The 17440-nt window shown below is 41.7% G+C and overlaps 1 protein-coding gene across 10 annotated transcripts; it reads right to left on the bottom strand.

The window, feature by feature from the left end:
• Positions 1-399: 399 nt before the first annotated feature.
• On the bottom strand, positions 400-14840 carry Prss47 (serine protease 47). Of its 10 annotated transcripts, none has more exons than XM_039096354.2 (5): positions 13862-14819; positions 12947-13109; positions 10493-10827; positions 1986-2149; positions 400-884 (listed from the first exon to the last, which is right to left on the bottom strand). In XM_039096354.2, the coding sequence occupies exons 1-5, from the start codon at positions 14076-14078 to the stop codon at positions 567-569; spliced, it is 1197 nt and encodes a 398-aa protein (XP_038952282.1). In that variant the 5' UTR covers positions 14079-14819; the 3' UTR covers positions 400-566. The 10 variants fall into 10 exon arrangements, 9 of the variants coding, with proteins under 9 accessions (XP_038952282.1, XP_038952283.1, XP_063133058.1 ...); XM_039096355.2 differs by having other exon boundaries at positions 10517-10827; positions 13862-14818; XM_063276988.1 differs by having other exon boundaries at positions 400-771; positions 10550-10827; positions 13862-14809.
• Positions 14841-17440: the final 2600 nt, after the last annotated feature.

Here is a 17440-nt window from a genome sequence, read left to right as displayed (position 1 = left end):
GAGAATTGGGCCCTAAGAGTAGGTGAGGGTGATGCTGAATATTTACCCAGAAGTAGAGATTTGAGCACAGTATGCTTAGTCTTCATCCAGTCACTAGAGCCACTTCTGTCTGGTTTTGACCAATGATCTATTTCCCCATATCATCACAGGTCATGTCTATCCCTGACTCTAAAACAAGGCAGGGACCATCTATAAGGCCAGTTAAACTTTACTCTCTTCCCAGGATACACCCTTACTCCCCAGTATCCCTGTTGTGCGCCTCCCCATTTTTCTGCCTTTTCCTCAAGGAGAGTTTTCTTGAGTTGCTCTCTTTTTCCTTTTGAGGTGTAATGGCTAATTCCATGGTAAGTGTGGTCATCGAGGGATATAGGAACCCTGCAAGTGCAGTACAATCAGAGCTGAAGAAAGATGAAGCTTTATTGGTAGTTTTTTTTTTCTAGGCTGTTTGGGATAGTAACAATGAATGGCCAGATATGCTGAGGAAAAGATGCAGATGGTAAACTAAGGAGTGGGGGCTGTATCTAGAAAGTAAACCCTGAGTGAAAAACGCCTAAAGGCCTGGTTGCTCACCCTGGGGCCCACTGTGGAGCTTCGGGGATAAATAACAGCAGGAACCAGATTTGTGCAGCCACAAGGATGCTGCAGGGTTGTGGGGAGCCAGCAGCCTTCAGAGGTCTGGGTAGAAGTTCTGTGTGAAGAGACACAGATTCAGGTACTGGAAGTGGAGTGAGTCTCTCAACTTGGCTGATCCAGTCAGTGAAGTAGGTGACCCTGGTGAAGACGCTGGGGTAAATAGAAGGCCGGCAGTCCAGGCCCCAGCTGGCCAGTCCTACCAGGACCCAAGCACTGATGTGGTAGCAGACGAGGGGGCCCCCAGAATCACCCTGAGGAGAGAGAGTAGTTAGTATGGGATATACTTTGGGCCAGAAATACCAATTGCATGTCAGGACACTACACGAGCCCAGTAGGCAAAATCTAGGTGAGGGACATTAGGGTTGAACAGAAAGAAGCTTCTAAGTCAGTTTACTAGGTAGATGAGGACATATATCAAGATATAAACGTATGGAAACCTCCCATACTCCCTTCGCCTGCCATCCTGACTATAGAAAGTAAAATTTAGGGACTTGAAAGCAAGCTGGTTCTGCAAACACCTATGTATAGATTCTAGCTCTGTAAACCTCAAGCTGTGACAACATATCCAGTTAACTCCTCTGCTTTTGGTCACCTTGGCCTGAAATATTTTCTCAACCTATGTACTGGGAGTCCTGAAAAAAATGTCTATCTCCTAGCTGGGCGAAGGCAGTTCATATCACCAAGCAATAGACAGGAGTTCAGAACACTGCCAGGAGTTATGAAATGCCTTTAGGAAAACCCCATATCCCTATATCAGTCTGTAATGAAGACTGTGTCATCTCAGGAGGCTGAAGCCTGCAGAGATGGGGATGGAATTGAAGTCCAAACATATGGGCCCTGGTAGTGCTACTTTACTTCAGACTAGCCATTTTCCCTCTCTCGGACAGTTTCCCAGGACAATCCTTCATGTCCAATAGTGAACTTTCATCTATACCATATAAAGAGCTGAGAAACTGACAACCCAACAACAAAATGAGAAACTTAAGATTTCATAGTGGAAAACATGTGACAATGTACAGACAAAATAAACTTAGTAGCAAAAAAGGGAGATGGGTACCAGGAACATGCTGAGTCAGTACTAGAAACTTTACCAAACCATTTACTTACAAATTACATATTTCTATATATGTTATGCCTCAATAAAAGGTATAAAGTATGTAACAAAAATTGATGGTAGGATTTTCTAAAGGAACAATTACCCTCAAGGAGACTATTGATGCATGAATTCAAGAAAAACAAATAGAGATAATGAAGCAGAAAGGGTCTCCACAGAGACTAGAGGTCAATACAGCCACCCTTGGAGGAACTGAGATAAAACAGACATGGGGAGAACACACTACTGCCTTACTCACCCGGCAGATGGACTTTCCTGTGGAGAGCCCCCCTGCACACAGCATTTCCTCATGCACATAGTTCCTGCTTTGGCCTAGTCTTTGCCCATATAAGGCATTACAGAACTCATTCTCAATGATGCCCACCTCGCCCTCCTGGAGTGAGAATGGTGGTAACAGTTTTGCTGTGAAAAAAAAGGAGGAGGTCAGTGATGGATACTGTGGCTTATTTGGGAAAGTCCAGGCTACTCTGACTGATGCTCACTATAGAACAGCTGAGCATCAGATTGTTTCCATCTTCTATCTAGTCCTCATGAACTCCTCTCCTTTTTCTCAGAAACTCTCACTTACCACCTTCACCTCTCTCACAGTAACAGATCACATAACTAGTATATAAAAAGGCAAAACCCACTAACACACAATGTGCCCAATGGTGTTCATCAACCTTTCACTAGTAGTTTCACTTTTATGAATAGTACTATCCATTTTCTATGATCCATCTCTAACCTTTATTCTATGTCTTCATCCACCCATTAACCCACAGACCCACTCATTTTTCATTCCCTTCATCAGTCTATCCATTTACCAAATGTATCCTTCCACCCACCCATTCTTTCATTAGTATCTCCATCCATCCTTTATCTTACCTATTAACATTTCTATCCACAACATCCAGGTACCCATCTTCCTTCCTTTCCTCCTTCCTCTCCCCCAATCACTCGACTCCATCTCACTCATCCATCCACTGATTATGTCACCAGTCTATTCATCATTCATATTTATGATAGCTAAAATGATACAAAGGAACATTTTAAGAATGGAAAATCAAAGAAAATAAATTTGCCCATTGGTGTTAAAGAAATAATACAGGGAAAGGTAATTGAACTGGTTACTTTATCTCACAAAATTCAGATAGAAGACTGTGAAAAAAATTATATATTGTGACAAGACTAGGGGGGAGAGAAAATTACATAGAAAAAAGTAAAGCAAGTGCCCTGGATGTAAATGACTTCAACATATTCAAGGATTAGTAAGGAAGCTGGGTTTGGGTATATGAGGGAAGTAATGGAGGAAGCAGAGATGGACCTGGGTGCTCTCATCACATAAAGCCTTATACCATAACAGAGATTTTTACTTTTGATTATGAGTACAAGTGAGAAGGTAGGTGAGGGTCCTGAAAAGAGACATGGCATGATTATTTTTTTTTCGGAGCTGGGGACCGAACCCAGGGCCTTGTGCTTGCTAGGCAAGCGCTCTACCACTGAGCTAAATCCCCAACCCCATGATTATGTTTTAACATGATGTTGATAACCACAAGGAGACTCATATAGGAGCACACAAAAATAGAAGTAGGGGACTATTTTGGAGACTACAGTTGAGAGAGAGAGAGAGAGAGAGAGAGAGAGAGAGAGAGAGAGAGAGAGAGAGAGAATTAAGTATGCCAGGGTGAACAGCAGCAGAGTAGTGGAGTACTCATTAGGTACTAGACTGGTATTGTAAAACAAAATGTGGGCTCTGCCTTCAAGGATGTACATGTGTATGAGAAAGTGGAGAGAGAAAGAGAGATAGAGATTGATAGATAGATAGATGGATAGATAGATAGATAGATAGATAGATAGATAGATAGATAGATAGATTTACTGGAAAAGGACACGGATGCTAAGCAAAGCTCCTTAGAAAGCTGTGTTCTTCCCTGAAGACCCAAAGTATGTCTTTTGAGAAGAAATAGGCCAAATTATGATTCTGTAAACAGTGAAAAATCCATATATTTTTTCATTTACATTACTCCATAAGTATATTTCCCAAGTCAAAATCCTTTATTAAATACTTCTGGGTATGACTTTGCATAGTCTCCACTTTCAATATAAAATAATAAAAACAAGTGTTTTTAGTGTCTCACTGGTAGAGCCTTTTTTAAAGTATGTATGAAATACTGGGACCAATCCTCAATACCAGAAACAAACAAGCAAATAAAACCAAAAAAATTTCACCATTATGCAATTCACCCAAAAAGACTGTGAAACAGAATGAGAACCAGCTGAGATTAAATGGGATTAAATACTCTGGACCCACAATAGTTCTCAATCATGCATTCTCATGGTCACACACTACATGTCACTTTTCACTTTACCCAAATACTTGCCAAGATATTCAGTAATGTCATGCATTATACTTTGGATAAAGTATTGAGGCTTTGCCCTCACTCTGTGGCACTATTGGTCATAGAATATCCTATTGTTAAGAGGTAAATCATAGACCCAGGAGTGCAGACATTCTGAGCCCACAGGACAGACTGCCACCTCTGCACAGCTCAGCCCACATTCCTGGCCCATGGGGAAATTGCACAGTGCCTCTGGACAGAGGGGTATAGGATCAGACAGCTGCCAGTACCCGCGCTTCTGGTCTGCACCCAGGACCGAACTGAGCCAGCCAAACAGCTCCATACACCCAAATCCCATGGGGAGAGATCTGGAAACTCAGAAGTGTGGATACTCCTGACAAGTCAGAGGAGAATACCCTCTGCCCACAAGGGATTCCCCAAGAGGGAATCGCATAGTGCCAACTGTGCCCACTGGGTGCAAGGACCTACATGAGCAATTAGGGGCAGGACCCTTTGATTCCTGCCTGCGCCAGGAGCTGGAAGATAGTCTCCAGGATCACTGCCACAGCTGAGAGCAGAGCATCTGTTCTCAGGAAAGGCTGAAAGAAAACAGGAAAACAGTTCTAATACAGGAAAGCACAAGTAAGCAAGTAGAAGCCCTTAGAGAGGAAACACAAAAATCACTGAAGGAATTACAGGAAAACGCAACCAAACAGGTGAAGGAATTGAAAATGGAAATAGAAACAATAAAGAAAGCACAAAGGAAGACAACCCTGGATATAGAAAACCAAAGGAAGAGACAAAGAGCCATAGACACAAGCATGACCAACAGAATACAAGAGATAGAAGAGAGAATATCAGGGGCAGAAGATACCATAGAAAAAATTTACACAACTGTCAAAGATAATGAAAAACGCAAAAAGCTTCTAGCCCAAAACATACAGGAAATCCAGGACACAATGAGAAGATCAAATCTAAGGATAATAGGTATAGAAGAAAGTGAAGACTCCCAAATTAAGGGGCCAGTAAATATATTCAACAAAATTATAGAAGAAAACTTTCCTAACCTAAAGAAAGAGATGCCCATAAACATACAAGAAGCCTACAGAACTCCAAATAGATTGGACCAGAAGAGAAATTCCTCCCGTCACATAATAGTTAAAACACCAAATGCATAAAACAAAGAAAGAATATTAAAAGCAGTAAGGGGAAAAGGTCAAGTGACATATAAAGGCAGACCTATCAGAATTACACAAGACTTCTCACCAGAGACTATGAAAGCCAGAAGATCCTGGACAGATGTCATACAGACCCTAAGAGAACACAAATGCCAGCCCAAGTTACTGTATCTAGCAAAACTTGCAATTAACGTAGATGGAGAAACCAAGATATTCCATGACAAAACAAAACTTACACAATATCTTCCTACAAAACCAGCCCTACAAAGGATAATAGATGGAAAACTCCAACACAAGGAGAGAAACTACACCGTATAGAAAGCAAGAATATAATTTCCTTGCAATGAAACCAAAAGAGAGACAAACAAACATAATTCCACCTCTAACAATGAAAATAACAGGAAGTGACAATCACTATTCCTTAATATCTCTCAACATCAACGGACTCAATTTCCCAATAAAAAGAGGTAGACTAACAGACTGGATACATAAAGAGGACCCAGCATTTTGCTGCATGCAGGAAACACTCCTCAGAAACAAAGACAGACACTATCTCAGAGTAAATGGCTGGAAAATAATTTTCCAAGCAAATGTCCTGAAGAAACAAGCTGGAGTTGCCATTCTAATATCAAATAAAATTGACTTTCAACCAAGAGTCATTAAAACAGATAAGGAAGGACACTTCATATTCATCAAAGGAAACATCCACAAAGATGAGCTCTCAATCATAAATGTCTATGATCCAAATGCAAGGGCACCTACATTCATAAAAGAAACCTTACTAAAGCTCAAAGCATACATTGCACCTCACACAATAATAGTAGGAGATTTCAATACCTTATTCTCATCACTGGACAGATCATGAAAACAAAAATTAAACAGAGATGTAGAGAAACTAACAGAAGTTATGAACCAATTGAATTTAACAGATATTTATAGAACATTCCATCCTAAAACAAAAGGATATACCTTCTTCTCAGCACCTCATGGAACCTTCTCCAAAATTGACCATATAATCAGTCACAAAACAGGCCTCAACAAATACAGGAAGATAGAAATAATCCCATGCATCCTATCAGATCACCACGTACTAAGACTGGTCTTCAATAACAACAATAATGACAGAAAGCCCACATATACATGGAAGTTGAACAATGATCTACTCAATGACAACTTGTTCAAGGAAGAAATAAAGAAAGAAATTAGAAATTTCTTAGAATTTAATGTAAATGAAGATACAACATTCCCAAACTTATGGGACACAATGAAGGTGGTAGTAAGAGGAAAACTCATAGCTCTGAGTGCCTGCAAAAAGAAACAGGAGAGAGCATATGTCAGCAGTTTGACAGCACACCTTAAAAGCCTAGAACAAAAAGAAATAAATACACCCAGGAGTAGTAGAAGGCAGGAAATAATCAAACTTCAGAGATGAAATTAACCAAGTAGAAACAAAAAGGACCAAACAAAAGCAGGATCTGGTTCTTTGAGAAAATCAACAAGATATATAAACCCTTAGCCAGACTAACCAGAGGTCACAGAGAGTGTATCCAAATTAAGAAAATCAGAAATGAAAAGGGAGACATAACAGAATCTGAAGAAATTTTAAAAAATCATCAGATCCTACTACAAAAGCCTATATTCAACAAAACTGGAAAATCTGGAGGAAATGGAAAATTTTCTAGACAGATACCAGGTACCAAAGTTAAATCAGGAACAAATAAATCATCTAAACAACTCCATAACTCCTAAAGAAATAGAAGCAGTTATTTAAAAGTCTCCAACCAAAAAGAGCCCAGGTCCAGATGGGTTCAGTGCAGAATTCTATCAGACCTTCATAGAAAACCTCATACCAATACTGTCCAAACTGTTCCACAAAGTTGAAACAGATGGAGCACTACCGAATACCTTCTATGAACCCACAATTACACTTATACCAAAATTACACAAAGACCCAACAAAGAAAGAAAACTTCAGACCAATTTCCCTTATGAATATTGATGCAAAAATACTCAACAAAATTCTTGCAAACCAAATCCAAGAACACATCAAAACAATCATCCACCATGATCAAGTAGGCTTCATCCCAGAGATGCAGGAATGGTTTAATATATGAAAATCCATCAATGTAATCCACTACATAAACAAACTCAAAGATAAGAACCACATGGTCGGGCTAGAGAGATGCCTCAGCAGTTAAGAGCACTGACTGCTCTTCCAGAGGTCCAGAGTTCAATTCCCAGCAACCACATGGTGGCTCACAACCATCTGTATGTAATAGGATCTCATGTCCTCTTCTGGTGTGCCTGAAGCTACAGTGTACTCATATAAATAAAAATATAAAAATTAAAAAAAAAGAAAAAAAAAGAACCACATGGTCATTTCATTAGATGCTGAGAAAGCATTTGACAAAATTCAACACCCCTTCATGATAAAAGTCCTGGAAAGATCAGGAATTCAAGGCCCATATCTAAACATAGTAAAAGCAATAAACAGCAAACCAGTTGCTAACATTAAACTAAATGGAGAGAAACTTGAAGCAATCCCACTAAAATGAGGGACTAGACAAGGCTGCCAACTCTCTCCCTACTTATTCAATATAGTACTCAAAATCCTAGCCAGAGCAATTAGACAACAAAAGGAGATCAATGGGATACAAATTGGAAGGGAAGAAGTTAAAATATCACTATTTGCAGATGATATGATAGTGTACTTAAACAACCCCAAAAGTTCCACCAGAGAACTATTTAATCTGATAAACAACTTCAGCAAAGTGGCTGGGTATAGAATCAAGGCAAACAAATCAGTAGCCTTCCTCTACTCAAAAGATAAACAGGCTGGGAAAGAAAGTAAGGAAATGACACCCTTCACAATAGTCCCAAATAATATAAAATTATCTTGGTCTGACTTTAACCAAGCAAGTGAAAGATCTGTATGACAAGAACTTCAAATCTCTGAAGAAAGAAATTGAGGAAGATCTCAGAAGATGGTAAGATCTTCCATGCTCATGGATTGGCAGGATTAATATAGTAAAGATGGTCATTTTGCCAAAAGCAATCTACAGATTCAATGAAATCCTCATCAAAATTCCAACTCAATTCTTTATAGAGATAGAAAGAGCAATTTGGAAATTCATTTAGAATAACAAAAAAACCAAGATAGTGAAAACTATACTCAACAATAAAAGGACTTCTGGGGGGACCACCATCCCTTACTTCAAGCAGTATTACAGAGCAATAGTCATAAAAACTGTATGGTATTGGTACAGAGACAGGCAGGTAGATCAGTGGAATAGAATTGAAGACCCAGAAATGAACCCACACACCAATGGTCACTTGATCTTTGACAAAGGAGCTAAAACCATCCAATGGAAGAAAGATAGCATTTTCAACAAATGGTGCTGGTTCAACTGGAGGTCAGCATGTAGAAGAATGCAAATTGATCCATTTTTATCACCATGTACAAAGCATAAGTCCAAGTGGATCAAGGACCTCCACATCAAGCCAGATACACTCAAACTAATAGAAGAAAAAGTCGAGAAGAGTCTTGAACACTTGGGCACTTGGGAAAATTTCCTGAACAAAACACCAATGGCTTCTGCTCTAAGATCAAGAATCTACAAATGGGACCTCATGAAACTGCAAAACTTTTGTAAAGCAAAAGACACCGTCATTAGGACAAAATGACAATCAACAGATTGGGAAAAGATCTTTACCAATCCTACATCTGATAGAGGGCTAATATCCAAAATATACAAAGAACTCAAGAAGTTAGACCCCAGAGAGCCAAATCACCCTATTAAAAAATGGGGTCCCGAGCTAAACAAAGCATTCTCAGCTGAGGATTATTGAATGGCCAAAAAGCACCTAAAGAAATGTTCGAATCCTTAGTCATCAGGGAAATGCAAATCAAAACAACCCTGAGATTCCACCTCACACCAGTCAGAATGGCTAAGATCAAAAACTCCGGTGTCAGCAGATGCTGGCGAGGATGTGGAGAAAGAGGAATTGTTGGTGGGATTGCAGACTGGTACAACCACTCTGGAAATCAGTCTGGAGGTTCCTCAGAAAATTGGACATTGAACTACGTGAGGACCCAGCTATACCTCTCTTGGGCATATACACAAAAGATGCCCCAACATATAAAAGAGACACGTGCTCCACTATGTTCATCGCAGCCTTATTTATAATAGCCAGAAGCTGGAAAGAACCCAGATGCCCTTCAACAGAGGAATGGATACAGAAAATGAGGTACATCTACACAATGGAGTACTACACAGCCAATCAAAAACAATGACTTCATGAAATTCATAGGCAAATGGAATGAACTAGAAAATATCATCCTGAGTGAGGTTACTCAATCACAGAAAAACATACTTGGTATGTACTCATTGATAAGTGGATATTAGCCAAAAGCTCAAATTACCCAAGATGCAATCTACAGACCACAGGAAGCTCAAGAAGAAGGATGACCAAAATGCAGATGGTCCCACTCCTTTTTAAAAGGGGAAAATATTCATAGGAGGGGATATGGAAGCAAAGTTTAGGGAATGGGAGCTTATGGACAGGAAACCTGGAAGGGAAATAACCTTTGAAATGAAAGTAAAGAAATATTTAGTAAAAAAAATTTAAAAAGAGGTAGTTCATAGTGGAAGCAAGTTAGGTCATTGTGCATGTGTATCTGTTAAGATGGTCTGATTACATTGGCCTCTCCTCTTCCTCTTTTTGCTTCCTGACCACCATATGGTATGCATCATTGTTCTAACACACATTTCCTCACCACCATGTGCTGTCCACAGCTGGTATAAACCAACAGGGCCAAATGATCATGTGATCTGTGAAACTATGAGCTAAAATAAACCTTTTTTTTTAAACTGATTACCTCTGGTATTTTGTTAGTGCGGGGAAACCTGACTAACATGGAATGGGTTGGCTGCCACACATGACCTTTGAGTTTAATCAAGTCTCCTCAGATCCATGACTGATTAAAATCTTGGAATAAAAAGATCATTAATATTCAAAGAGCCCAGATTCTTGATGGCAAATGTCAACAGCTTCCCCACCTTCAGAACCTGAGTTTCAGGGGAGTTTGTGGCTGTGGACTCCCACACTTGCAGAGCTAGAAGGAGCCTGGGATTGCCTTTGAATGTCATAAGCCATAGAGGTGAGGTACAGAGGGCAATATCCAGTGACTTCAGAAACCAGCCTGGGTCTCTTGCCAGCTGAGTCACTCTTTCCTTCCCCCTCATTCACCTCTTATCTTCCTCTTCTCCCTACCCTTACTCCCTCTCCAACTTCTCTTTCCCTTACTGTCTTCAGAAAGCATTCCCCAACCAGTTATCCAACAGGATGTGTGATTGGAGAGCTGTGTGTCTTTGGATGGGAGACAGGCAGGTACAACATAGGATGTGAAGTTTACGGGCAAACGCAGCTGCAGCATTGCAATGTCACTCCCAAAAGAATGAAACTTCTCAAAGTCTGGATGATTGATGATATGGTTCACAGGGATCTTCTGAGTGTGCTTTGTTTTCTGGTACAATTGATTATTACCCAACAGTACCTCATAGTCCTCTGGGGCCTGGGATTTGCTGAAAGATAAAGAATTCCATAATCACCATTATCTTTGAGTGGAAGGATAACCCTGTCTTACTGAACCCTCATGTATCACTTGTCACTGTGCCCTGATTCCAATCGGCTTGGTCTCCCCCACTTCTGACAGTCAAGTAAGATGGTAGTTTAAATAAGAATGGACCCCCGTAGGTTCATATATTTGAATGTTTGTTCCTATTTGGTGGAACTGTTCGGGGAGGATTAGGAGATGTGGTCTTGATGGAGGAAGTGTGTCTCAGAGGTGGTGGTAAGCTTTGGGGTTTCAAAAGCCTAAGCCATTCCCAGTTGCCTGTCCCCTGCCACCTCTCTCCTTTGTGTCTGTGGATAAGGATGTAAGCTGTCAGCTACTGCTTCAGCTGCCATGCTCCCTGTTGAAATGGTAATGGACTCTATCCCTCTGAAACTGTGAGCCCCAATAAACATTTTATTTTATAAGTTTCTTTGGTCATAGTGTTTCATTATGACAATAGAAAAGTAACTATGATAGGAGCCTTCTTCCTGCAGGCTGATGAATATTCTGCTCAAACCTCATGACAGAGTATTCCCCACTACATCTTAGAATTGGAGGAACAAAGAATTCCAGCACTAGAAGGATCCTTGATAGTGACATCAAATTAAACCTTTTATTTAACTTAGGAAAAACTGTGGTGTAATCCTAGTTTTATAATTTTAATTTTAAATGTCTTCTAGGTCAATAACTACAGGCATACTCATCAGCCTGTGGTACTACCCAGAAAGGGTGGAACATTTAGGAAGTGAGACCTAATGAAAAGAAGCTATGTCATTAGAATGTCTTGAAGGCCTCCTTCTTTTCATTATCTTTATTTCCTGGCTACCATAAGGTCAGCAGGCCCTATCCACCATATGTTCTTGCTATGATGCACTGTGTTATCATAGATTCAAAAAAAAACCAGGCTAACTTTGGACTGAAACCATAAGCCAAAAGAATCCTTCTTCCTCTTGTTCATTTTCTAAGTTATTTGGTCACAGAGATGGAAATCTAGCATCTTTTCCTGACCCTCTGCCATGGATTACTTCTCAATTTGGCAATAAGCATTCATATAGGACTTGGTAAATGCACATGACAGCACGAAAAAGAAGCGTCCCTTATTTGTGGATAGCACTGTATAAACAGCCTATGTTTGCTGCTTTGTTCCCACAGCTCCCACAGTCCCACAGCTCCCACAGCAGGAAACTCTTCACCCACTCCACATACCCAGCCCCTCCTTTCGGTAGCCTCTACAATTCCCTTCCCTCCTCCCAGACTACAACATCTTTTAGCTGTTGCCTTCCTCACACACTTTGGCATGCCTCACTTGCATCATACCAATTGAAGCTTGTTCCTTCTAAAGAAAAAGAAATGTTGACCTGGGATCTACTGTATTCTCTTCCCTAAAGTGTTTCAGGTGAATTCAACACAGAATAGAATAGGTGTCGACAGAATTAAGCTAGAATCTCAAAAATCAATAAGCAAAGTTTCAGTTCCCTGGCCTGGAACACAGGTCCCTCTGGTTCCCTCCATATCTTATCAGAAGTTGGACCCTCAGTCAGGTTCCAGAGAGCCAAAGGAAGTAGACTCTTGACTGGTCATATCATTTGTTCAAGGCCTAAGGGCCTACATTTTCCATCCATACAGTCTGATAATGGCATAAGCAAAACCACATTTTTCTCAGGACTCAGTTTTATGAAATTGGTAAGGAATCACCTGGCTGATAGTCATATGTGGTCTTTGCTTAGAACCTGGCTCACAGGAGAGTAAGGGACAGTGAAATAAGCTGAGGTCTACCAGTAGAGGTCAAAGCATGGCCAATTCTCTTGGAAAACATCTGTGATAGCAGACACAGAAGGGGAGTATGAAGATCTCTGTAGGAATTGATATGAAAGATAATGAAAACCTGAGCAGATGAAGGAAATTCTTAGGGCATATGGGGATAATACAGATAGAGTGGATTGTGGGTCAAAGAAGGACCAATGCGTCTTTAGTAGAAGCAAACTGCCCCAGAGAATAGCATATTATCTCGAACCTTTCCTCCTCTCATCCTGCATCTTTCTTACCACCCATTCCCTCTCTGGGGGCTCCCGATAAAGCAAACTCACTTTCGAAAACAGTGGGCTGTGGAAACCAGCCAGTGGGAGTCGATGAGGACAGCTCCACAGAGGTGCAAGCCCCGGTACAGCAGGCTGGCCTGCCATGGCCACTGGCCCGCCAACGTGTCCTGGCCGCCGAACACTTTCCCAACCATCTTCGGCTTCCCACACACTGTGGAGACACCCCCCCCCCCCAATGCAATCTATTAGAGACACAGTCCCTGAGGGGCAGAATAAATACCACGAGGAGGCTCCTCCTCCACTTCACAAGTTGGGAGACCATGGCAAAAGACAAGTGACTTGTGTAAGTGACTTCGGGCGACTCTGGTCTCTGCTTTCACTGGCTGCCACCTTGGACATAAAAAGTTCAGCTAATGGTTCTGTGGAAACAAGAGACCAGGAGTCTGGGAAGATGGGATGGAGTAAATGAAAGAGTGGTCACAACAGCCCATCTTTAAGTGGTCCTGGCGAGGGTAGATGGACAGAAGGAGGCCATAGGACTTCATTCCCTCAACAACCGAGCTCCGTACTTACTTTTCAGATCAAAGAACTAGAAGTCTCATGGGTTGCCGATGTTAGTTGCTCAGTGTCATGGCCCCGGATCTTGGCAGGTTATATTTACTTTCTCCCAGGAATGGGCACTTTATGTTTCAGGGAGCTTGGTTCTCTTTGTCCCTACTCTTAGGAATCCCATGTTCTCTACCATCACCACTGGGACAGCCCTGGACACCTCTTTGGTCCCATGGCACCACATAAGGCTCTAAGGTGCAGAGTCAGGCCCTGAGTGGGAACCTAAACTCCTTTGATTTTCTTTGGGACTACCTGGTTCTGAGGGGAAGGCAAAAGGCGAACCACTTCCGGTGCCTTACTTGGCCCTTATGGCCTCCACCCATTCATCGCCCGCCCACTGCCTTTCACACAGACCTGGTCTGGTCACAGGATCTTGGTTCCGGCTGGCCGACGGTTCCCATCCTTGCTGTGGCTGCGGTCTTCCTGGTGCTATCTCAGGAACCTTTGAGGGACTGGGGATGCTAGACTTTAGGACAGGACCAGCCTTAGGGCTCAGGGACAGCAGTAATAGCAGGGGCCAGAGTAGGGCACCGCCATGCCCACAGGGGATCCTCGCTGCCCTAGTGCCCATCCCAGATGCTAGGGCCTGCGGGGAAGTTGGTTGTGACCTAGGCCTGACCCCGCCCTGACCTGGGCCTGACCTCTGCTGGGACAATTCTGGAGACAGGTCTCCAAGCCCGATTTGGATTCAGCCTTCCTACCTGCTCTTATCCTGTTAGGACTCTCCCAAGACCATAATGACCTTGGTTCTAATTTCTGCCATTCTCAGCCGCTAAAACATGTTTAGTGTAGCCAGCAATAACGCAGTGGAAGGTTCCAACACACTGAAGAAAAAAGGCAGCGAGTCTAATCACAGAAAATAGGAGACGATATGAAAAGGTAATTCAGCCGGGGCAGTAGCTCAGAAGTAGTAGCCCGAAGTCATTTACACAAGGACTTCCCCCTGCACCCGTACATATAGAGAAGGTTAATTCATGGAAGAAGGGAGAATAAAAAGATCCTCACATAGGGAAAATGTAACTAACTGTTAGGTAAACAAAATACGAAAAGTATCATTTCTAGCAATCAAATGGCTAATGGAATGGGACTTAGGGTTTCCTAGCCATGCATTAATTTTTCTTCACAGTGGTGGCAAGCATCTGAATGAAGTTGACAACCAGGAATAGCCATTACCAGTACATTTTAGGAAAGATTCTTGCCATTAAGATGCTTTTCCTGTTATTATTAAATATTATGAAACAATCAGTAGGTATTAATCCACCCTTTTAAGCAGATTTCTGCAGATCAACGAAGATGTGCTGTCTTGTAGTGATGCTACATACAGACGGTTTCTTAATTCTATTTATTTATATATTTATTTTTACACTCCAAATTTTATTCCCCTCCTGCTCCACCCACGACTGTTCCACATCCCATACCACCTCCACGCCCCCCACCCCAGTCTCCACAAGGATGTCCTCACCCCACCCACCCCACCAGACCTCTAAACTTACTGGAGCCTCCAGTCTCTTGAGGGTTAGGTGCATCTTCTCTGACTGAACCCAGACCTGGGAGTTCCCTGCTGTATGTGTTGGGGGCCTCATCTCAGCTGGTGTATGCTGCCTGGTGATCCGGTGTCTGAGAGACCTCAGGGGTCCGGGTTAATTGAGACTGCTAGTCCTCCTACAGGGGGTGCCCTCCTCCTCAGCTCCCTCCAGCTTTTCCCTAATTCAACCACAGGGGTCAGCAGCTTCTGTTCATTGGTTGGGTGCACATATCTACATCTGACTCTTTCAGCTGCTTGTTGGGTCTTTTTTAGGGCAGTCATGGTAGGTCCCATTTTGTGAATGCCCCATAGCTTCAGTAATGGTGTCAGGTCTTCGGGCCTCCCCTTGAGTTGGATCCCACTTTGGACCTGTTACTGGACTTTGTTTTTCTCAGGCTCTTCTCCATTTCTATCCCTGGATTTCTTTCAGACAGGAAGAATTATGGGTCAGAGCTTTGACTGTGAGATAGCAACCCCATCTCTCACTTGATGCCCTGTCTTTCTGCTGGAGGTGAATTCAGTAAGTTCCCTCTCCCCACTGTAGGGCCTTTCATCTAGCTCCCCTCCCTACCTTTGAGTCCTAAGGGTCTCTCACTTCTCAGGTCTCTGGTACATTCTAGAGGGTCCTCCCAACCTCCTTCCTCCCGAGGTCACCTGTTTCCTTTCTTTCTGCTGGCCCTCAGGGCTTCCCCCAACCCAATTCCACATCATGTTCCCCTCTCCCCCACTCCCATCCCCTTTCCTTTGTCCCTCCCTCCCTCCCCCCTTGTGGTTGCTTTCTTCTCCCTCCCAAGTGGGACTTAGGTACCCTCACTTGGCCCCTTCAGCTTGTTGACCTTTTTGAGTTCTGTGGACTGTATTTTTGGTATTCTGTACTATTTTTTTTTGCTAATATCCACTTATTACTGAGAAAATACCATGCAGATCCTATAAGAATCCTAATATTATACTAGTAATTATTAATCCCTTTATAATAAGACTGCTATTAAAGTTCTGATATGAAAACTGCAATGAGTACTGTCACGAGTTAATTCTGAAAAAGAAAGCAGGCATTTACAACTTAGAACACATTCCAAGAAGTTATAAAACAATTAACTAAAGGTCATAATAAAATATTGACTGGGTGTGTCTATACAAAACTTCAGTGTCAACTTAGATACAAAAATTATAATTTTTAACTCTCCATGAACATGTGGAGCCAGTAACAATTAATGTTTAGCCAGACAATTATTCTTAATGAAAATACATGTAAACAGCTCTGTTGTAAACTTCGTATTCAATTTATGATTTGAATTTATGTTTGAACTTTTTAGAGAACTTTTGTAAAACAAAGTGGGGGGAATACTTGGAAAAAAACATGAGATCTATTACCCTAAGAAAGGTACCAAAGACTAGGAACAATTTGCAGGGCATATTACATAAGAGCAGGAGAGAACAAGATTAGGAGGAAAAGGGACAGCTGCGTAGTGTAAATAAAAAATTAAAAGGGGAAAATACACAGAATGCAGAGGGAAAAATGGACAAAGAAGTTACAGAGAGCAGAAAGAGCAGGCAGGCTTTTCCTAGCCCTGGGATGAAACAGGTCAGCAAGGCAGGATTAGTCTTACTAAAGAGGACAAAGTTTTCTTTCTTACAAACTTGGGTTTAATTCATTTAGCAATAAAAGGGTAAAAACTTTTTCTTTATATAATAAAGATTGGAGCTCATTTTTCAACCAGAATTAATGAATTCTTTCTGCATTGGTGCTTGGGCTTTTGCTTCATATGCATATGTAAGTATGTGTGTGTGTGTAAGTATGTAATTATGAGGTAAGTATGTAGCTGAGCCCAAATGGCTTAGCTGTATTTGTATTATCGTATGATTATGCATGCATAAATTTGTATATGAATGTATGTGAGTTTATGCATATTTGCTTGTGTAAAAGTTTTCCCTTCTGCAAAGGAGTGTGACTCTCTTCTCCTGGTTCGATAAAAGTTTATTGCTCCAAACCTTTTGCCCACATGGCTTCTGGGCAAGAGAAAAAAAAGTCGTAGTCCTTTACTTAATTCCCCTGCTGTTAGGCTACAGGTGTTAATTGCCCAAGTCAGCAGGTTTTTAACCTCTGAATAAGCAAGAAAGTTATTGGGATTTTGTAGACACCAGTAGCATTCAGGATGCAATGTAGAGATTTTAAAGGCCATAGACCATCGGTCTTTAAAGCTACCCTTACATCCAACTATGTGTCTTGCTTCAGCCCATTCCAAGTTGAGCGGACTCCCAGCAGTGTAGCCCTTTTCTGCTTCATCCAGTGTACATGTGTCTGTGTGTATACCTGACTTTTCTTTTTTCTTTTTTCTCTGTCTCATGAAGAGTTAAGGAACTCTAAGCCTCTGGCCTGGCCAGTGAGAAACCTTAGTCAAAGAGAAAAG

Source organism: Rattus norvegicus, chromosome 17 (genome assembly GCF_036323735.1).
Source record: "Rattus norvegicus strain BN/NHsdMcwi chromosome 17, GRCr8, whole genome shotgun sequence".
In the NCBI taxonomy this organism is placed as follows: Eukaryota; Metazoa; Chordata; class Mammalia; order Rodentia; family Muridae; genus Rattus; species Rattus norvegicus.
This window is presented reverse-complemented; position numbering and strand designations above follow the sequence as displayed.

What these genes read in the sequence shown, in the direction of transcription:
- Prss47 (XM_039096354.2), bottom strand. Translation starts at nt 14,078, where the DNA reads ATGGGCACTAGGGCAGCGAGGATCCCCTGTGGGCATGGCGGTGCCCTA. An exon ending in AGATCCTGTGACCAGACCAG is followed by an intron (nt 13,110 to 13,861) that starts GTCTGTGTGAAA and finishes GTGTCTCCACAG; the next exon opens with TGTGTGGGAAGCCGAAGATG. An exon ending in GGAGAAGAGGAAGATAAGAG is followed by an intron (nt 2,150 to 10,492) that starts GTGAATGAGGGG and finishes TTTTTTTCACAG; the next exon opens with CAAAACTGTTACCACCATTC.